The 23767-nt window shown below is 38.7% G+C and overlaps 1 protein-coding gene across 1 annotated transcript in view; it reads left to right on the forward strand.

The window, feature by feature from the left end:
- The first annotated feature begins 2140 nt into the window (after window positions 1–2140).
- The window catches only part of LOC142139968 (transient receptor potential cation channel subfamily V member 3-like), a 35885-nt gene continuing 14258 nt past the window's right edge, over window positions 2141–23767 (forward strand). The window contains exons 1-8 of the mRNA XM_075197831.1: window positions 2141–2199; window positions 3420–3497; window positions 16165–16316; window positions 18410–18580; window positions 18933–19073; window positions 20658–20938; window positions 21681–21857; window positions 23337–23492. Of these exons, the coding sequence (XP_075053932.1) occupies window positions 2141–2199; window positions 3420–3497; window positions 16165–16316; window positions 18410–18580; window positions 18933–19073; window positions 20658–20938; window positions 21681–21857; window positions 23337–23492 (1215 nt within the window). The remainder of the gene's footprint in view (window positions 2200–3419; window positions 3498–16164; window positions 16317–18409; window positions 18581–18932; window positions 19074–20657; window positions 20939–21680; window positions 21858–23336; window positions 23493–23767) is intronic.

A 23767-nucleotide genomic window follows, 5' to 3' on the forward strand; every position in this document is an offset into this window, starting at 1 on the left:
ACAATAAAATGGAGAAGTATGAGGTAACAGAGAGGACCAATTGTTGTGGAATTCTGATGTGTACAATCGTAAGAACTGTTCCAGGGATTGGTTAACCCTCTCCATTTGTCCGTTAGATTGAGGGTGGTATGCGGATGAAAGGCTGATATTGATCCCGAGGAGGGTACAGAAAGATTTCCAAAACTGCGCAACAAACTGGGAGCCACAATCAGACACAATATCAGTAGGGAGCCCATGGAGCCGAAATGCATGTTGAACAAAGAGAATAGCTAGATCTCGTGCACTGGGAAGTCTGGTTAACGGTATGAAATGAGATATTTTACTAAACTGGTCCACAACCACCCATATAGTGTTATGCCCTGCAGAAGATGGAAGATCAACGATAAAGTCCATTGATAAGTGTGTCCAAGGTTTTGAAGGAATGGATATCGGAACAAGCTGGCCTGAAGTACAGTTCCTGGGGACCTTACTCCTTGCACAACTTTCACAAGACAGAACAAAGTTCCTGATCTGTAGACAATGAGGGCCACCACAAGGATCGTGAAAGGATTTCCACTGTCTTATAGATACCGGTATGCCCGGCAGTCTTGCTGTCATGAGTTTCAGAAAGGACCACTTTTCTTAAGTGGATCGGTACAAACAGGCGATTCACCGGAGTGTCTGCAGGTGCTATTTTTTTAAATCTACGGAGAGTATCTCCCAAGTCTTGAGTTAATCCACCATGAATGATAGATGAAGGACTAATAGGCAGTGGTTCAGAAACTGGGACATGATGCAACATGAAGCTCCTTGATAGCGCATCCGCCATGGTGTTTTTAGAACCAGGTCTGTAGGTAATAATGAAGTTGAACCGGGTAATGAAGAGTGCCCAGCGGCATTGTCTGGGATTCAACCGTTTGGCTGACTGGATGTACTGCAGATTCTTGTGATCAGTTATCATGGAGATTACATGCATGGCTCCTTCCAGCCAATGACACCATTCTTCAAAGGCCCATTTTATGGCCAAAAGTTCCCAATTACCTACATCGTAGTTAGTTTTAGCGATAGAAAGTTTACAGGAGAAATATGCACAAGCATGTAAACGGTGAGTATGAGGGTCTTTCTGGGAGATTATAGCGCCAGCTCCAACATCAGAGGCATCAACCTCTACTACAAAGGGTATATCTGGATTAGGGTGTCTGAGAACCTGAGCAGAGACAAATGCTTTTTTGAGGGTTTCAAATGTGTACCGCCTGAAGAGGCCAATTAGTGGGATCCATTCCCTTACGGGTAAGAGCGACAATAGGAGCTACTATATCTGAGAATCCACGGATAAATCTTCTATAATAGTTCGGGAAACCCAAGAATCTCTGAACAGCTTTAAGGTTATTGGGTTGTAACCAATCTAGACTGGCGTGGACTTTAGTTGGGTCCTTGGAGAAACCAGCAGAGGAGATTATGGACCCCAAGAATGACACCTTCTGTACCTCAAATTCGCACTTCTCCAACTTGGCAAAGAGATGATGATCACAAAGTTTTTGGAGGACCTGCTTAACATGACACCGATGTAGGGACAATGTCATCCAAATACACGACATGGAAATGACCGAGAAATTCACGGAGCACTTAGGTGAAACTGTCTGCGTAACGCTGGATTATTCGATTCTCTGTCAGGCGACCATAATCTGAATTCAGCACAGTACTCCTCAGCAGAGAAAGCATCCACGGACTGCATGATTGGACTTGTTGGGGGCGACTAAAAGCCCATGACTGGGGATCACCCGGGAAGAGGGAGATGATGATCCCGACCCTCTGTTGTTCTGAACCGGAAGACCGAGGTCTCAGACGGAAATAGATCTTACAGCTCTCCTTCAAATTCCGGAACAAAGCTCTGTCCCCAGAAAACCGGTTCGGCAAATTTAATTTGGGTTTTACTGCAGGAGCCAGGGTGACTTGTGAAGTCCTAGAGGCTTCCTCTTGTGCAGACAGCTGATGCGATAATCCCTGAACCATCTGCAACAGGGTCTGATTTTCGCCAGCCAGAACCTGGGCTGGAGTTGGGTTGGTTCTGTTTTCGTACATCCCAAGGATTTCCTCCTGGAAATTTTCAAGGCTGGTTATAATGTTAGGATGCCGGTCTGATGACGAACTTGCAGAATAGATGACAGAGGTCTTCACCTATAGCAGCCGCCTTTCCCGTAGAACATTTTGCGCCCACAGGTACTCGGATGCCCCAGGACTTAACTCCTAGCGTAGTGCAAGTGCGTTAAACAACACCGCAGTGGCAGGACAGAGGAGCTGAGTAGATGTAATGGATGGTCAGGCGTAAGCCGAGGTCAGGGGTCACAATCAAGGAGAATGGTCAATTAACAAGCCAAAGGGTCAGGGTCACCAGCAAGATAGCAGAATCCTGGAACAAGGCAATAGAGTCACAACGGGAGGTCCAATAGAAAACGGGCAGAGTATCCACAGGAAACTGGGACAAAGCAGGTACAGGACAGGAGCAGGTCAGCAACAGACAAAATCCAAGCTATAACCAGCAGGGAGGCTAAGCCCTTCCTGCCTTAAATACTGAAACTAGCCAGCCAGGGCTTTGCCTTGTAATTATCCTCAGGCACTGTTAATGTCCTGGCAACGGTCAGGCCGAATACTGGAAGTGACGTCCCGGACATCATGGAGACGGCCGGGACGCCAGAGACAGGCTCCTAACAATCTTTACACATGCTCGAAGGTGAAGATTGGGAGTCAGCCACAACTTTCAATGGGACTATTTTTGCAGCTCTTTATGCAGAAAGCACTTTTTTAGGTAAACAAATACCAATGTAATAGACAGCACTAATGTCCCCTTATTCTCATGATTTAGCCAAGGCATAAATGATGATCGAATAACAAGCATCTTATGAAATGTTCAGTGTGCAGGTAAAAATGTGGGTGGAGTTCCCCTTTAACTTACTGGATCTAATGGGTCCAATAACATGCTGTAAATATTCCATGTGTGCTGATGTTGGGCCTTATTTAGAGTTAGGAATAAATCCATCTGGTGCAATGTTGGTGGACAGATTTGGAGTTGGAGCACATCCTAGCTCAACTCTGATTTTCAGAGTAGAAATAAAGCTGGCAAATATTTGCATGTTACATGTAAAATTGGGCAGTACTGCATGCAAACATTTATTTGCACCCCTTGTGTTGCAACATGGTTGTCCAGGTGCAAGTTTGCACCCTTTAGCTGGATTTTCTCCTAACTCTAAATGAGGCTCGATATCTATTGGTCATTGTCCAAAAGCGAATAACACTTTACTACAATCAAAATCAATTTATGTTAATACATTTAGAGAAAACATATACAAATATTTCAAAGTTTATTCTTGCAAAAAACAGTTAAGATTAATTATTTATATTGATGCACTCTGTATTCTATGTTTGTTTCTCATTTTTCATAGTGACAGTAACAAAAGTGAGGATATTGATTCACCTCCAGAGGAAGTGAAGATCTGCTTGCTGCCACAATATATCACCAGGTAAGGCTTTGTTATGTATTAACAAGATTCAACTTCAGTTACCATATTTATACCCTGGTCACGTTTTCAGTGTCTGTTGTATCAAAAATATTTTGTTTATGACTAAAAAAACATTGTCAGCGTTTTACTGTTTATTTTCAAACTCTTGTTGTAATTAGGACCTTACAACTCAGAAGAGCTATTAGGAAGACCTCCAAAATCTGGGTTCTCTGGACTGGGAAATCCCTTATATATGATATAAAGATTTGGCTAAAAACAAGCGTGCATGCACACACACATAAATATTCTGTTTAGCACAGTGATAGATGTTTTCATTAATAAACAACTCTGGATGTCCCCCAGCCAAGCTACAGGTAGTGGAAGCGCAAATATAACATCAATTAATATGTCATTGGGCCACCATGTGCATTCAGTATGGCCTGTATGAAACATGGCATTGAGTCTACCAATGTCTGGAATTGTGCAGGATGCAAAACAATTCTTCCTCAATAAAGTCTGGTTGATTGTGGTGGAAAATGCTCTCTCAGCAGTTGTTCCAGAACATCCCATAAATGCTTGATTGGATTCAGTTCTAGTTACTCAGACAGCCAATACAAATATCATGCTCATTAAATCAATAGTCAACCTCACAGGCCCCATAGAAGGAACCTTTCCTATTAATAATAAAAATGTTGCAACATGGGAAATTGTGCCTTTTAAGGGTAGGACTGTCCCCAAACCATGCCAGGTATATGCACCCCACAACATTACAGAATCACCAGAACCCTTTACTGTATAAAGCAAGTACCTTGGCAATACAGTTCTTTAGACTGGGTCCTTGGGTTGGTGCCACATGTCCACTAATCCGTTTGTTGAGAACATGGTGAAGGATGATTCATCTGACCATATCACCTTCCTCCACTGCTTTATAGTCAACTGTCTTTTCCAGGTGTGATGAGTCTTTTATCCACTAGAACCTATTTTCTGTGCAGACTGATTTTGATTAAACTGTCTGCTTGCACCATAGGTAGAAAATTTCCGTCAACTCATTTGCAGTTGCTTGTTTTGCACTTCGAATTTATGTCTGGATATCATGATCCTAGAGCAGTGTTGGCTAACCTGTGACACTCCAGGTGTTGTGAAACTACAAGTCCCAGCAAGCTTTGCCAATATATAGCAGCTTATTGCTGGAAGGGTATGCTGGGATTTGTAGTTTCACAACACCTTGAGTGTCACAGGTTAGCCAACACTGTCCTAGAGTATGTGCTTCCTCCGTCTGTTATACTTTGCTGGTGATGTTTTCCCCTCAGACTTCAATGCTTACATCATCTTAGAAACTGTTACTAGTGAAACGTTAGCAAGTTGATCTGTCTTGGTAACTGAATCTCCTGCCAAACCTGCTCTAACAATTACATAACCATAATAATCTAGTCGTAATTATAGGTAACCTGGGCAGCCCAGTAATTTTATACATGACCCTGACCATGTTGGGATGTAATTTGATTAATTGACTAATGGGCCACACTTGCATGGAAGCCCTTGCTTTCAGTACACATGGTGTTCCCCATTAACCCATGTGTTTCCATTTGTATTAGTCCACTATCTGTACCTGAGTAATTCTATATGCATCATTTCCAACATTTCAAATAAAAAATTGTATGAATCATTTCTTTTCTAGAGATCTGCAAGCCAGGATGTCTATGGAATTTCATAATTTCTTCCACATTTGCACTTAATGTATTCTGTTGATCAATAATAAATTAGTAACACACCTTTCCAAGTAAAGCACACACCCCACTCTTGTTATTACAAAAGTCAAAGCTTTCCTATTATGCAACACTACTTTTCTCATGTGTCTGGTATTTTTCATTGAAATAAGTTTTAGCATCTATAGTTTCATTTTCTATTTTATGTAAAACTTTGGCTAAAGCATAACATTTATAGAATAGCATACTTACACCATAAGACCAAAAAATAGCAGCCCCTAATCTTTTTGGATCTGATCAACAATAAACACACACGATGCTGAAAAGTAAAATACAAATATAACAATTTATTGAATGCACACAATATAGATATTTCAGTGTAGATTATTCAAACAGTTATATCTCATGACAATAAAAATACAAAACTAGGTCTTATAAAATAAAATAAATCAGCACAAAATACCATGTGCCTTAATCAGATAGTTGGTATTATAACAACCAAGCTATTATCAATAATATTAAGAGCTCATTTGAAAGTCACTACACAGAATTGATGGTAAATATAGCCCAAAGAAAGCAGCACCGTTGTAACAAAAGTCCATATACCAGGTTCTGGAGCATAGGATGATAATCATATAAATGGAACAAACTTATAGTTCTTGATGTCAAAGAAACAGCTATGGTCACATATAGATCTGATACTGAGGGATTAAGCCATTGAACTGTTGATGGATTTAGTAACCCCCCGCTGTGATTGAAGCTCCTCCTGCGGAAATTTGACCAGCAGCTCCGTGCTGGTATATGAGCGGATCCAATCCAGAGATATACGGTAGTCTGTCCACTAGCGTAGTTCACTATGTGAACACTTGCCACTGATGTTCCTCCAATCTGTTATAGCTCTATTACCAGTCTCCAAAATCTGTTGCAAAAGTCCACCACTTATTAGGGCTTCATCAAATAAATCTGTGCAGTGAGATAAATATACCGGCTGGTACTTGTAGTTCTAACGCATTTCTTTGCCGTCACAGCAGAGGAAATATATATCATATAGCCATATAGCTCTTGATGATGTGAAAAACCCACAGGGATTGTCCTTTTATGCTAAAAGCTGATTACAAGCAAGTACTGTTGTGTGCATGAAATTGCATATGAGAAAATAGGAAAACTTGCTATCAACGTTTAAAAAACATTTAATTTTTTTTCAGCATTGTGTATATAATTATCTTAAATTAAACTAAATATATATAAATAACAGTATAAATGAATATCCCACTAAGAATGATTCCTTGCATGCCATATCATCCAAATTCAGAAATATAATAATGTATTCAGCTGCCCTCAATTGTAGCATAATTCAAAGTATAAATGGATCTGTATAATCTTAAAAAAATCAATATAAACTCAGAAAAATATTAAATGCAAAACATATATCTCCTTATTAGTGTAATTTCTACAATTCTATTTTTCTTTTCTCGACTCCTTTCATCTTATATATATATCTGAGTTGAACTCACAACCTGACTGCATCTTTATCAGACTCCCAACCACTTGACCCACAGGATTTTGTACAAAGTACCAGGATTTCTACAGAATATATTAGTTTCAAATAGACCCACTATCATGACTCTTCTATATGTATATAACTGGATCACTCACATGAAATAAGAGGTGTACCTTTAACAATCATTAAGAGGCCCAACCTAATTAGACCACAGCAGTATGTCGCCATATATTAAATAATAATCAATATTAAAGGTTCACTATCCCTCTCCAAGCTTACAATAAACCATTTAATTCTAAGTTTTCATTTAGTCCACCTGGACTTAGTGTGTTTAATTAATGTATCCAATAGGTTTCTTGTTTACAGAGCTTCTTAAACATATCCCCCCCCTCTAATCGTAGGTTTGATATGCTCGATCCCCAAGACTGCGAGATTTAGGGTTGGAATCATGAACTTCAACAAAGTGTCGTGAAACACTATGTGAAGTGGACTTCTTAACAATATTTCGTCTGTCTTCTAGAAACCGGATTCTTAATGATCTTACTGTTCACCCCACATACACGTACAACTTATTGCAGTCACATTTCAGTATATATACCACATAGTTGGTGTTACAGTTTATAAAACCTCTAATTGAATATTGTACATCCTTATACAAAAATAAATTTTGTTTATTATATATGTGGCTGCAATTGAGATATCTCATTCCTCCACATTTATAACACCCAGTGTTTTTTAAAAAAAATCCACATAACCCTCCCTCTGATGTATCAGGGTAACTAGTTGAAGTACTTCCCAAATCCACCTTGTCTCTCAAGAGACTGGGAGCTAGCAAGTTCTTTACATTGCAATTCTTCTTAAAAAAGATTTTTGTTTTTTTGGTTAAGATATTTCTAAGAGTTGGATCTTGTTGGAGTATGGGATAATTTTTTCTGATGCTTTTGACTATGTCACCTGAACTTTTATTATATAATCCCTCCTTATTATCTTGTTTCCGGAATATCGAGGATTCAGCAAAGGATTTTCATCTTACGTCATAAGGAAAGAACTTCTCTCCTCTTGATTAACCTCCAAAATAGCTTTCTCCGGATACCCCCTATTTCTGAAAATATGTATTAATTCACTTGCCTGTGATTGGAAAGCGATTTCATCCTCCAAATAATAAAAAGGTCATCAATATAATGGCCATAGAGGACCAGGTCCGCCCCAAACCCGCCGCCCCACACATGGGCATCCTCAAAGTCGCCCATGTATAGGTTAGTGTAGCTCAGGGCATTGCGGGTCCCCGTAGCCGTCCCCACAATCTGTAAATAAAAACGATGCTCAAACATAAAGTAATTATGAGTTAAAATAAATTTAATTGCTTCAACCAGAAAATGTTGATGTGTATCACTAAGTGTCTCATCCTTTCTCAAAGCTCTCTCTATATCTTTCAATCTAGTTTCATGCGGTATGTTGCTGTATAGTGTCACATAAAATGAGTGATGTTAATGAACCTATTTCTGATATTATTGGATGTCCTGGCGGTGTGGTTAGACACTTATGTATTTTAGGCAGATGATAATATATTGGTATAATGGGGTGGTCAGGATTAAGGAATTGTACTTCTTCATTTGATAAAATATTTTTACTATATGTATCTTCTAAAAGATATTTCAATTCTGATTGGTATAATTTAGAAGGATTCTCTCTAAGAGTTTTATAAAAATATCATAGTGTGAAGTTGTCTATAAACTTCCTGTAAATAATCAGATCTATCCTGAATAACTATCTCAACACCGCCCCCTTAATGACAATAGAGGTATCTTTTCTGACTTTTTCTTGAATTTAGTTCCGATAATTCTAGGTTTTGGATCATATTTGGAAGCTGAAAAGAGGGGTGAGGTATCGGATCCACAGTTGGATTCTAATAGTTCCTCTAGTATAATTAGTGCTGGATCATCAGATCTATCTAAAATAATTGGATTCCCTTCAATACAATTATTTTTCATGTTGTTATTACAAAAATATTTTTGTCGACTCATCGATCGAATATATCTATTAAGGTCGACAAATATATCAAATAGATTTGGTCCCATTGAAAGGGCAAAATTTAACACCTCATCTAAAAGTCCCATTTGGCTTTTTGTTAGATGTTTAGACGATAAATTGAAAATTCCTTTTACATTTAGTTTCTCCTGTGTCTTCTTACATAATTGGGCTCTATTAGATTTTTAACTTTTGAGTCAATTTTAGACAACATTTTAGCCAGTAGACACGGTGCGCCATTTTTATCAATATTTTTTGGTCATTTACCTAATCTTTTTTACACCTTAATGTATTTTTTTCTTATGTCAGACGCCACCTACAGGTAAGACTTGTAATGATCTAGTAGCAGGAACTATAAAATTAAAATAGCATATTCCTCTGGCATGCAGTGGAATTCAAGCATAAGCTTTCCTGTCTGATTCATTACATGGCTGAAAATATGTGGATACCTGAACATTACATCCATACGTGTTGGTTGAAAATCTCATTCCAAACCCATGGGTATTAATATGGGGTTGGTCCCCATTTGATGCTATGACAGTCTTCTACAATCTTCTGGAAAGTCTTTCCACTACATTTTGGAGAATGGCTGTAGAAATTTGTATCCATTCAGCCTTAGAAGAATTAGAGGGGATGTGCTAGAAGGCCTGGCTTGCAGTCAGCATTCTAGTTCATCCCAAAGGTGTTCAGTGGGGTTGAGGTCAGGGCTCTGTGCAGGCCAATCAAGTTCTTTCACACCAAACTCTGGAAACCATTTTAATGGACCTCGCTTGTGCATGGAGGCATTGTCATGCTGAAACAAGAAAGGTCCTTCCCCAAACTGTTGCCACAAAGTTGGAAGCACACAATTCTCTAGAATGTAATTTTATGCTGTAGCATTATTATTATTATTATTATTATTATTACTATTATTATTATCGTAGGTTTGTAAGGCGTCACAGTGCTCTGCAGTGCCGTACAGTAGGGAAACAGTACATACATAAAACAGGAACATACAAGGTAGACAAAATAAATGCAGACATGAAAACAAAGGGTAGAAGGACCCTGCTCATTAGAGAGCTTACATTCTAAGTGGAAGAGGGCACAGCTGAAACAAGAGAAGTAAATGTGCTTCAGAGTGGAGATTGGGATAGTTGCAAGGGTGCATTAGTGTGAATAGTGTTATCAAGAATAAGGTCACCTCTAAAAAAAGATGGGTTTTCAAATAGCATCTAAATATTTTAAGGCTGTGGGAAAGTCTAATTGAGCGTGGAAGGGAATTCCATAAGTGGGGAGCAGCACGGGGAGTGAGATGTGGTTACCAGAGGCGAGACAAGGCACAGGTCAGAGGTAGATCTAAGAGGGCGGAAGGGAGAGTTTTTTTGTATGAGATTTGAGATATATGCAGGGGTAGTGTTGTAGAAGGCTTTGTAGGTAAGGGTGAGTAATTTTAATTTGATTCTGAAGGACACAGGGAGCCAGTGTAGGGATTTGTAAAGATCAGTCTTGCAGCAGCATTTAAGATGGATTGAAGTGTGGATATATGGGTGTCAGGAATGCTAGATAGCAGGAGGTTGCATTAGTCAACACGGGAGATGACGAGATAATGTATAAGAGTTTTGGTAGCATGTTGAGTAAGAAAAGGGCATATTCTGGCAATGTTTTTAAGGTTGAGTCGACAGGACTGTGAGAGAGTCTGGATTTGAGGAATAAAACAGAGGGCAGAGTCAAGTGTGACACCAAGGCAGCAGGCTTGGGAGACTGAGGAATTGTGGTGTTATTGACATTAAGATTTCCCTTCACTGAAACTAAGGGGCCCAGAAACATGGCATTATTTCTCCTCCACCAAACTTTACAGTTGGCAGTATACATTCCTATGTGAAGTGTTCTCCTGGCATCCGTCAAACCCAGGATCGCTCTTCAGACAGTCAGATGGTAAAACATGATTCATCACTCCAGAGAACACATTTTCACTGTTCCAAAGTCCATGGTGGACATTTGCCAATGGTCAACATTTGTCATTTTACATGGTGAGCTAAGGCTTGTGTGCGGCTGCTTGGCCATGGAAAGCCAATCCATGAAGCTCCCGAAAAACAGATCCTGTGCTGATGTTGGTTTCAGAAACAGTTTTGAATTTGATAGTGTGTTGCAACTGAGGACAGGAGATTTTTACTTACTAAAGCAATCGGCGGTCCCATTCTGTGAGCTTGTGTGGCCTACTGCTTCATGGCGGAGCTCTAGACATTTCCACTTCATAATAACAGCACATACAGTTGAACGGGGCAGATCTAGCAGGACACAAATCTGACTAATTGACTTGATAAAAAGATGCCATCATATTACACGTTGAAAGTCACTGAGCTCTTCAGTACAACCCGTTCTACTTCTAATGTTTGACTATGGAGATGGAATGGCTGTATACTTGAGTCTATGCACCTGTTAGTAATTGGTGTGGCTGAAATGGCCAAACACTACTAAAGAATGAGACATCTGTAAATTAAATAAACCAGGGGTCAGGGAACTTCTTTACCTTTTACCCCCAAATATATTTAGATACGTCGACGTTACCCCCTTGATTTGAAAGGAAAGGAAATCATATATTATTAATTATTGGAATTCAAAATTTTATTGAATCTATTCAAAATTTCTTTGAAAGCTTCAACTTCTAAACTTCAGGTTTTGGAGAAATGATGTTGCTTCATTTTTGATACGAGAGCATCAATATTGGGGCATTTTGATGTCTGAGCAATTTGGATACAGTCTTCAGCGTCCAATCGATTTCTCTGCTTTGTTTTTATGTTCGTTAGAGTGGAAAATCCTTGTTCGCAAAGGTAAGTTGTTACAAAAGGCAGCAACTTTTTGACTGCCTCCTCATGTGCAATTTTGAATGCCTTTGCAGCTGTTGACATCCAAAAATATGACAAATCTGCTCTTTGTTTTCAAATGCAATACATGCTTCATTATTGCATCAAGGCTCAAGAAGTACCTCTGCCAACCCTTGAGGCTCTTCTGATACAACAGCAATTTTACATTTAAAGGGGTCTACAATCCAACTGACAGCATGTGAATTGGCATCATTACCCCAGGAATTAAATTTTTACCCCATTTGGGGTAATTTACCCCTGTTCCCTGACCACTGAGATAAACTATTCAACATCCAATCTTACCTATACTAAGTGAAGTTTACACAAGACAGAGTTGTAAATGTATAACTATTTACAAATAATAAGGTCACAAACTTTCTTTACTTTTTCTTAGTCATTTTTTACATTATCAGAAACATTAATTGATGTCCACATTTACAGTCATGTGTAGATGGCAAACAAATTGGACAGCAACTTATGCTATAAAATAATGATGTAACATTATCACATTATTGAACCATGCAGCAATAAGTACAATAAAAAAAAAGTATACATTTCCTTCCCCCTTTCATCATTTATGAAAGCACACAAGTCTTTTAACAATCTCTGTCACAGACAATGGTACATCTTGTATGATGTTTGACTCCACCTGAACAGATGATAGATCATCTTCAACTGATGATCTAAAATTAAAATCTACCAAAGTCCAATGTCTCTTAAAAAGTGCTCTAAAAACGTGAATAAACAGAGAAACCTTGTTTTTTGCAAATAGTCATTTGGACACTGAGGAATACATTTCTTATTCAATTGTTCTATAACAATTAGTGTGTGGTTTTTCCATAGAAGTTTGTGAACACATTGTGCAAAAATAAGTGGAAGTATCAATTTTTATCAAACAAAAAACATTTTAATCAGTTTACATTAATCAATATGTACAGTTTTTTTTTACATTGTACTAAAATATAATATAGTATCACCTATGGTCTGTAGAAAGGATTTTATAAATTAGTATCACATTTTTCTGTATCATTTTTGCTCTTAAGTATTATCATCAACATTTATTTATATAGCGCCAGCAGATTCCGTAGCGCTTTACAATTGGGAACAAACAGTAATAAAACAGTACTGGGTAATACATACATACAGAGAGGTAAGAGGGCCCTGCTCGCAAGCTTACAATCTATGGGACAATGGTTTCATACACAAGAGTAAGTTCTTCATCATATAAAATATTTGTCCAAATAGGATGCAAAGGTTACAAAGTATTTAGTGGGCTGTACTGTGTTGGTCAGAGGGTTGTTGTCTAGTGTTAGCTGTGTAGAGGGTGGTAATAGGGTAACCTAGAGAGATTAAGAGGGTGGTAGAGGAATAGTATAAGCTTGTCTGAAGAGGTGAGTTTTCACAAAACACTTGAAGGTTTGAAGACTAGAGGAAAGTCTTGTGGTGTGAGCGAGTGAATTCCATAAAGTGGGTGCAGCCGAAAAAAGTTCTGTAATCGGGAATGGGAGGAAGTGATGAGTGGAAGAATTTTGTTCACGTCATTGTATGTTAGTAAAAAAAAATTATATTGGATTTGATGGAAAACAGGCAACCAATAGAGACTGACAGAGTAACTCAGCAGAAGTAAGATGATTTGCAAGGAAAATCAATCTAGCCACAACGTGCAAAATAGATTGTAGGGGCTCGAATCTGATCAAATTCATGTACTCTACCACGTGTCACACTCCGCTCCCCGGGTATCTCCACCCAAGCCTCAATACACTGACTCTCACTTTAAACCTCTTCTTGGTACAGGCTGTCAGCTACGGTTTGCACCTGTGATTACTTCACCTGTGTTTTTAGTCAGTTCTGCCATTGGTCAGTCCTCCTTTATAAGGCTCCTCCTTTCACCTATTCATTGCTGGCTCTTCAAGTCTACACCTGGCCTGGTTCAGCTGTCTCTTCCCGTTATTATCTATGCTGTTACCTGCTCTCCATGCATCGCTAACTGATGCTGATTCGTTCCACATCCCTGTGGTAAGCTGTGGCTCATCGTTTGCTGCATATCTGGATTTCGCTGATCTCTGCTCATCTGTTCCACTCATTTGTGGTAATTGCTATGATCAACGCCCGCTATCTGCTCTACATGCACTGCTGACTACTGCTGACTCGTTCTACATCCCTGTGGTAAGCTGTAGCCCTTCATCTGCTGCATATCTGGATACTGTTGATCTCTGCTCATCAGACTCACTTGTTACTGGTTGTTGCTGTGATCATCTCTTACTATTTACTCTGCCTACATCGCAGTCCTCTGCTAATCCCTTCCACAGCCATGTGATGATAGGTGTGGCTTATCATTTACAGTATATTTGGCATTCCCTTGAACTATACATTTATGTTCCACTCCTTAGTGGTACTTGCTATGACCAATGCTTACTATGTATTCTGTCTGCACTGCTGAACTCCGCTGACTGTTTCTACTCTCCTGTATAACAGCTGTGGCCATCATCTGCAGTATACTCTGTATTCCATTGAACCTTGTATTCATATTCCACTCTTAAGTGGTAATTGCTATTATCACCATTTGATATCAGAACTGTATCTCTCTGTATGCTGCTTAGATCTGTTCTCCCATCTGTCTCACTGGGAACTTCTCTGGAGGGCCGCGACCTGCAGGGTTGATGCCGCAGAGGTCCAAATTCCCTTGCGGGAATCCCTTTTGAATACCTTCCATCCTGTTAGACTCTGCAAACATAAACAGATTATAATACATATAAACATTTGAGCAAGAGAACAAACAATACAGAAGGCACAATTTAGAACATAAAGAACGCTGTACAAGAGGACAGGAGATGGGAGGTAGAAAGGCCCCTACTCATGAGAGCTAACATTCCAGAGGGACGAGGAAACAAACGGATACAATGGGGGTGGTAGGAAATCAGTGGAATGGGCAGGTGGAATGTGAGGAGGGAGTTGTCTTAGAAAATGCAAGTGTGGAGAGGTGAGTTTTGAGGACTGGAGGTGAGGGGGCGAGTCTGGTCAGATGGGGAAGGGAGTTCCAAAGGTGAGGAGGAGCACAGGCAAAGTCCTGCAGGTGGGAGTGTGAGGTGGTGTTTGGAGAGTAGAAGGTCATCGGCAGAATGGGGTGGGCATGTAAGGGAGTATTTCTTGACAAGGTCGGAGATGGAGGAAGATGTAAAGAGGGCTTTATAACTAGAGATTAAATAATTTTAATACCATTATAATGTTGGTACTTTACTTTTAAATATTTTCAATACTTAGAGCACTGCATTTTCATTTGCCCCCTTTGGTTACAGTAGAATCAGAGAGAGGCTGATAATTTTCACTAGTATCCAATGATTGGGACCGTCCATATCAGTGGTTGTACATCTCCCTTGAGTTTTTCTATGTTAAAACAAATGCCTTAATCAATTTGACATTTTTCAATTCAGGCTACAAGATCTGTCTGCCTTTAATTATTTATACTACTGTTTCTTCAAGATTTTTATCGGACGTACTGATTACAGTGAGTTTAATTTAATTATATTTTTTTTCTGTATGAACTGTTCCACCACGGATTTCGTATAATCCAAACTCAAATTACTGACATATTTCACTCTTTTTACATTTTTTACCTCTAACAATAACTTTAATAGAAATGTTTTCCTTTTTTTATTTTATGCATAGAAAATACAGTTCTATGTTTGTATCAGAACGGTCACAGATAGATATCTTCTGTGAAGCTGTGACAAACGTTCTCCCTACAAACACCAAAGTGGACAGATCAAAATTAGCAGCTCCCTTTTATTACAAATCTCAGTGATTTTTTTTCTTTTTCATAATGAACTTGCATTCCCTTGATTCACTTTCCACTGTCTCTTTAAAAAAAAAAAAAAAAAAAAGCCATTTTCACCTTCTCAGCATACAGAAGACCCTTTAAACAAATGCCTTAGCTATTTTGCATAGCTCCTTATTAATTATAACACACATTGTGAACTGTACCATTGAAACAATGTATAAACACTTGTGCTTTATCAATACAAATCTTTAAATATACAAAAGGAATTTTTTTTATCTTCTTCCGGTGTCACTGTGAAGGCTGTAAATCATTCTCCATTTGATCTTTAGATTAGTCACTACTACACAATTCTCTAGATTTTTACTGTAACTTTAGTCATCTTGTATGAAGTTTATTATACTTCTTCCTAAATTCCTGAGACTGATGATGGTATTGTGTGATATTATTTTTTGGAGAGGTCATCTCAGAATAATTTCATATAGAAACATTCTTTGTTTTGATACTTTGTGTCAAATTTTGAGTAGAACGTAAATATGACCCGTTTGCTAATGCAGAAAACTGTGCTTACGGTTCCACGGCATAAGCCTAGTTTTGCCCTTACTGTACTTAACTTACACATGAACGCTCCCGATCCGCCTCGGATGCAAGTTGTGTGCATATGTAATGCAACAAATAATATGCACTGCTCATTTATACATTGCACAAATGGACTTGTCTGCAACTGTATATCAGTTCCTTTGTACTTAGTTGTACATAATTTTCTAAGACAAATCTGCATGTTGTATAGTTTTTTAAGTGTAAATAACATATGATTATTTTTTTATCACCATAGTCAAAATGCATCTTCACATTCAATAAATAGAACATCAAGTAGGAAAAGCTGTTTATTCAAGGCTGTTTTCCAAGGAGACCAAGATTCATTAATAGAATTTCTCAAAGAAATAAAGGAATCGTCTTCTGGATTTACAGATCAATGTGCTCAAGGTAATATTTTAAAAAATAAGACAAGGTCAATGTTATCAGAATATCAATGAAACAATAAAGCATATGACAATGTACACAATTGGCCTGATCTAGGTGTTGAGAGTAAATCGAGCCTGAAGGTGTAATTTCGAACAACCAATGTGGGGGATTTAAAATGTGCAAATGGTTTTAGGGGATGTATTCACGATAAACTCTAAATTGCAGTGTTAAATTTAATCTGTACAGTATTTGTTATTTGTATGCCACATGTAAAAGCAGCCTACAAACAAATATTTAAAATTCCCAATTAGCAGTGTGTGTCCATCTAATTTTCTGCACCCCTATAGCCATCTTTCTCTCTCTGATGTGACTAATCTGAAAGGAAGGGTGTTTGTCAGAATTGTTTTTCAGCATTTGACTTTTAACTTTGCTCTTCTTTTGTTTTTACGCGTCATAGATTATCATTATTTAGTTAGATGTCTAATTTATAAGTCTGATACCATTATACTAAATATTTCAATTATATTAAATAACTTTAACCACATCTACTACAATATTTATTTGAATATTTATAAGACAAACAATTTTTATTTCAATGTATTTAAAATGAATACCTATCCCTTCACATATCTACACCCTACATCAATCCATTTAGTAACATAACCAAACAGACACATTGTAACAGCAGTAGTGTCTGCTACTAAGATCTAGCCAACAGTCCAGCACCATCAGTCAGGGATAAAATATGTATCCCTGTTTGCACTGAGAGATGGTGGTGAACCTCCAGTACAGGAAACTGAAGATGCACATGGTGAACGGATTCATTCAGAACACGTCAATGATTATTTTCCCATTCCATTACCTGGAAGTGTTCAGAGTGAGCTATGAGCATGTGTTCTGCCTGAATGCACAGCAGAGTGTTCAAATTATACTAACTAAAAGACATCCTTTCATAACCGATACAGCAACAGTCAGGTAGGAGGACCGGCATAGGCAAATCGAGGGTTTTTTTTCTAATGCCTGGAACCCCCCCCCCCAAACCTGGGGCACTGTATAATTGAGGTGACTGGACCCTGCTCCCACTTCACACAGTTCTGCTTGAAAAGGGAGAGCTGCGTGCACCTAACAGTAGTGCATGCAGCATTGCCCATGTATATTATGTAGAGTTGGAGAGCAGCCAAGCATTGTCTAAAATTATAGCCACGCCCCCATGCATGCTGGTCACGCCCACTGGTGGCGTGGTCTGGAAACCCCCCTCTACAAATCCTGCGTTTGCCCCTGAATACACAGCTACCGGTGCCATTGTCATGCAGAGCAGTAGCTGTCTCAGTGTAGGCAGGAATAGCTGCAGTTGTCACTAAGCAGTGGCGCAGGCAGGGGGGGTTTCTGAGTCTCCAGAACCCCCCCTGCGCTAACTAAGTGGCTGCTATAGCTGCACTGTCCTATACAGCAGCCGCAGCGCTGTCAAAGAAGCGTTCGCGGCGGTGCTGTAGTGTATACAGCACCGCCGCGGACGCTTCTTAGACAGTGCCGCGGCTGCTGTATAGGACAGCGCTGAAGAAACGGAGCTGCTGCGCATGCGCAGCAGCTCTCGCGGGGGGTGTTTTTTTTGGGGGGTCGGGGGGGAACCCCCCCCGACAATCCTCCGTTCGCCCCTGCTAAGCATATGCCAACCTTGCCCAGGTCTGTTCTGAATACTTTCTTCATGTGCAGGTAATTATCTTCTGGTCCTTCCCATAGCACCCTTTTGACTGCAGTCTCCCCACAGCGGTAAGGGGGCTCAAAGACGTTTTCCTCTTCGTGAATTTGGGAAGACTGCTGCACTGGGTCCATATGATTTGGGCGTAGGATATTGGAATCAGATTGAGTTCTACCAGTGAGCGGCCTAACATTGCATTTTAATATGGTACACTTACATTTTGCTGCAACTTAGTAAGAGGACACTTTCATATTCTTAAGAACATAAACTGTGTGCGTCACTGAAGATACCCGCAATAGTATTTCAGGCCAATATTTATACAAGTTGGTTTTGCACTGGAGATCTGTAGCTTTGTATAGCTTCTAAATGACAAACAATACAATTATGCACCATCTAATAGAATGCTATATTTCAGATTATCTTATGAACGAACTAACATACAGAGGGAAAACCTGTCTGATGAAAGCATTACTTTACATCAATGAAGATACAACTGAAATAGTGCGTATTCTGCTGTCATTTGCTGAGGAGAATGGATTCTTGGAGCGATTTGTTAATGCTGAACATACTGACAAAAAATATGAAGGTAATTAACATTCTAGAAACCATTATGATTATAGTTGGAAGTTTTCTTGGGCAAATAATGCTTTACAACTAAATCATTGCTCCAATCTATTTACTTGTAAACAGGATTACAGTGTTTACTTTTCAGCAATGTGGTGTGCAATTATATCACCAGAATACGGGGTTACAACTTTTCTTTAAAATCTATTATACCTGGAACCTATTGAGAATAATTGCCTTTATAGTTTTAGCTTTATTTAATGTATTGCATTATGTTGTGTTGCCATGCAGGGTTATACTATAGAACTAGGCCAGTCTATAGTGTTCAGAAACATGTACAGGATTTATGAGTGGTCAGTTTTCTTTTCCTCTAGGTCAAACTGCATTACATTTAGCCATTGAAAGACAACAAAGAGACATTGTAAAGCTTCTAATTGGCAAAGGTGCTGAAGTGAATGTACGTGCACACGGTCAGTTCTTCAAACCTGAGAACAAGAACGAAGGTTTTTATTTTGGTAAGTATATAGATTCTGCGTGGTATAGCAGATCTCTCATATCCAGAACCTGTTCTGAGTACTGTATGCACATTTCTGATAAAGCTTACTTCTCTTATGCATTCAGTTATTGTTATTTTAAGAAAGGAGGGAATGGGGGTCAGTGCTTCCGTTTATGTACTTTGCTGCTGCTCAGGGAAAAGATAAAGGGAAACCCCAACCTTTTATATGAGAGAAAGAGAGAGAAAAAAAAAAAAAAATAATCCCAGGTCGCAAAGTAAGTTAAATGAGCTAAAAGCTAGTTCTGTTTTGATAGAATACAATGGACCTATGTAATGCCTCAATCTACACACTTTAGCAGGTAGTATGTAGAAGACTTTTATTAATACATATTAATACAAATAAATAGTAGAGATGGAACTTACATTTCTGGTTTGTCCTGTCAAATGCGGATCGCTGTTACACAGGGTCTGAATTACCTCTTAAATCTGAAAGAAAGGACATGTGTTTGCAATTAAAAGCAAGCGTAAAAATGCATTTTATGTAGGTAGGCATTAATAACATCCTGACAAATGAATTTCATGTTAAAAATAGTGGTAGAAGTGGGAGTGTATACGGTGGTATACCATACCCCCACTTCTACTGCCTTCATTGTACAAATATCAAATTCAATTTACTTATATTCCCTTTACATTTTTCATACAGGCACTTATAGATTTTCACTTAGACCACTGGTTAAAAAAAAATTTGAATACAAAAAAAAAGTATTTACTTTTATACATTATTGTAGTATTAAAAGGTGTTGACATATTGAATTTTTGGTTTCTATGCATTCTGGTGGGACTTTATATTGCACTTAAATTGTATCCAGCAGTGTGTTCTGTCTGTTTGCATATGGCAAGTACCGAACAGCCAGAGCATACCTATACCTGTATTAAAAGGGAAACGTTTCTTCAGGTCCGTTTGTGCGTGCAATTTCCGTACAATTTTAAAGAACGCAAATTGCATTTCTTGATGAATTAGGGCCATTGATGTATAATATCGGGACAGTCCCTGATACAAGATTAAATGTCACTGTTTTTCAGCACTGACAAAGTACTGTTCTTTTTGTGTATTTCAAATGCATTTATCACTGTCTATTCCTATTTGTTTGGCTTTATAAGTTACTATTAACTGAATATCTGTGCGGAGTATGTAAGTTCTTCCTGTGTTTGCATGGGTTTAAATGGAGTGCTTGCACAGTCCAAAAACCTCCTGGTAGATTAATGTTAGCATGTGTTTTACATAATCTACACTGGGTCAGTGACAGATGTGAATAATTAAAAAGCACTGAATAATATGTTATCACAATAAAATAAAGGTTAATGATAATTTCTCAAAATAACCACAACACCTCCTAAATGATTTTGCTGAACCCAATTTTCTAGTTACTGTAATATATGACTATTTTCTATTATGCAATATGCATTGTAATGAAGATAATGTAGTTTTGTTACACAAGTAGGATCAGAGATCTATTTACGCTGTTAGAAATAAGCACAGTTGTAAACCTCTGATGGAAACTACATTTTATGGTTTGTTTTATCTGCCACCCTCTCTGTCCAGGTGAAACTCCATTGGCTCTTGCCGCATGCACCAATCAACCAGTGGTGGTTGACCTGCTAATTGGGAACAGCAAGACCAATGTCTCCATCCAGGACTCTATTGGAAACACTGTGCTCCATGCTCTGGTCATTATGACCAATGATTCCGACGATGTCAATACTTTCATAACAGCTATGTATGACAAAATTATACGCAATTGTAAAGACAAGTCTTTAGAACTTATTACAAATAAAAAAGGCCTCACACCACTGCAACTAGCAGCCAAGACAGGAAAAATGGGGGTAAGTCTTGAAATTAATTTTGATTAATAATAACATGAATCAAAACAATTATGTCTATCTACAGTCATCCTGCTCATAGTCGACTCAGTTTGGGTTATGTATCTTATCAATAAATGGGGATATGAGTTGTGACTCAACTATTCTGAATTTCACTTTAAATGCACTCTAACTTAATTTTTTATTTTACCTTTGTATTTGTCTAATGGAATATCTAGATATAAATGTATAATAATATGCTTATTACAGGATGTTACCTAGATTCTGTGAAGGTGTTACAAAGTCATCTTGCAGATCTAACCATTGATTGAGGGCCAATCTCTGTTATATAATCCCTTTATCTTATTTCAAAACCTTTCTATCAGTCTTATTCATGTTCAGTGACTCTCTCACAATACAATATCACGGGAACACGGCTTAGCGGTAAGAAGTGAATATGACATAATTGAGAGTCTGGTCAGGTCCAAAAAGTGCAGAAAGTAGACAACAGGATTCTATAAAATTGCCCATAGCTTGCAGAAAGAGATGGAATAAAAGTATATCTACAATGTGCTTCCTCCTGAGTTATAAACAAACAAATTCAATACACTTTTGAGGTTAGAGCACCTTTAAGTTTGGGGAAAATAAGAGAAAATAGCTTTGCCATTTCTTTCAAATCCAGTTAAGATAAATTAATGTTGCTTCATGTTCAGTAATGATTATTAATTTGATCTCCTAACCCAGATTTATTTATGATTGTCTCTAGGTGCTAAAATATATTCTCAGTAGAGAAATAAAGGAAAAAGAAAACAGGGTGTTGTCCAGAAAGTTTACGCATTGGACGTATGGTCCTGTCTCCTCCTCTTTGTATGATTTGACTGATGTGGATACTTGCTCACGAAACTCAATACTTGAAATGGTGGTCTACAATAGAAAAATTAATGTAAGTGGAATAAAAAGTGGGAAAAATAACTATTAAATAACTAGAACAATGAACTAGTCCAATTGCCAACTGACATTACATTGCACATAAAAGTTTTGGCACTAATTCAGGATACCTGAAGTGAATAGGTATTATAGTTTTTACAATCCTATAAAACCGTCCTGTTCTGGTCAGGCCCCTGTCATGTTTCCGAGGGTGAGCCCACCTGAGTCTGGAACTTACACAGTTCTACTGCATTCCAACCACATTTAAGGTTTCATTTAGAGTTGGGTGTAATTCCATCTGTAGGGTGTAAAACTCATACACAGTAAAATGATGTGGGATTTATATTACAACATGAGAAGCAGAATGGGTGCATGCAAGGCCAACTCAAGTACAGCAAGGATGTGGACACTCAAGTGTGGAACGCCTCCTGTAGATATGGCCTACTTAGAATAGGTTATATCTCCAGATATATGTATCCAGGTATATATTTTACAGGGTCTCAATGGCTGGTGTAAAGATACATGCTGATGCTCACTAGTAAAATAAAAAACCCCAAATAAAAATAGATGTAAAATAACACATACCTCCTTCCCCACCCCCACAAATAAAACATTAAATTATGCACTGATGCTTATGGACTGAAATTAATACATCCAATGCGGGAGGGAGGCAGTGAGGGGTCCCCCATAAAGCCCACAGCCAGCATCCTATAGCAAGGAGAGTAGTGTCCCCTGTACAAGTAGGAGCCAGCATGGGGTGAATTTCTCAGGGGGATCAGGTCCAGGAAAACCAACCCTGTGCTGTGACTGCTCCCAACCTACCTGATGCAGCTGGAGATTGGGGCTGTAATTTAAAGAGTAAAAAAAAGCACTTTCATGTGTGACACTAAAGACTTACTGGTCCCAGTAAGTCCTGGCAGCCATTAACTGCTTGGGCATTTGTAGAACTACACGTGCCAGCATGCCCGAGACCTCCTTCCCACTGTAACGGGTCCCTGGCTATCTCGTTACCTCTTTTCTCTATCTCTCCCTTTTCTCTTCCTTATTCCCCTCACCACACAGTTGGCCTCAGCTCATTTCAGCCTCAAGTACTTGGTGTCGCCCCTCTGGGTCTTAGTGCTGGAGCCACACACTCACTGGGAGGTGTGAACAACAGTACCAGATGGGGCGTTACATTGAGATTAACACAATACTTGCATACGAAATCCTTGGATACAAACCTAGTGTTTTGTAAGGGCTTGTCATACAGGGAATCTGTTTTTTGGATGAAATTTTCCTGTCCCAGGAGAAGTGACTCAGCGGGTTGGAAGAGAGGGTATGTTTTATTTCGTAAGAGGAGCTCTATAATATATGCAATATAAAGTTCCTTCAGTATGATTGCTCACAGTGAGATATTTTCACAACACTAGATCACATTTATGTAATATGATGTGTGCTACTTAGAAACAAGTGTATGTGATTTAGTAATTGTAAATGTTTTCTTCTTTTTCCTTAGAACCGCCATGATCTTTTGGCTTTACAGCCCCTTCATGCCCTACTTCAAAAGAAATGGGAAAAGTTTGCAAAATTCATGTTCTTTCTGTCTTTTCTTTTTTATATTACATTCAATCTTGTTTTTACTCTTGTCTACTATCGGCCACGTGGAGGTCAGGTAAACCTTCAATTGACAAACAAATCGCTATTTATTAATATAGCACTAACAAGTTCCACATGACTTCATGTAAGACATGTTAGGACAGACGATTACAACTAACAACTGACAGTTATAGACCTGCTCACAAGAGTTTGCATCCTAAAAAGAGTAAACAAACTGGAGCATATCTTTATAAATACATTTGCACCCAGGACATGTAGTGGAGGCACCGTACCACTGGATAAAGGTTAGTTTCCCAGGCACCGGCTCTTCCTGAGACCCTCTCTCTGCTC

Source organism: Mixophyes fleayi, chromosome 2 (genome assembly GCF_038048845.1).
Source record: "Mixophyes fleayi isolate aMixFle1 chromosome 2, aMixFle1.hap1, whole genome shotgun sequence".
NCBI lineage: Eukaryota > Metazoa > Chordata > Amphibia > Anura > Limnodynastidae > Mixophyes > Mixophyes fleayi.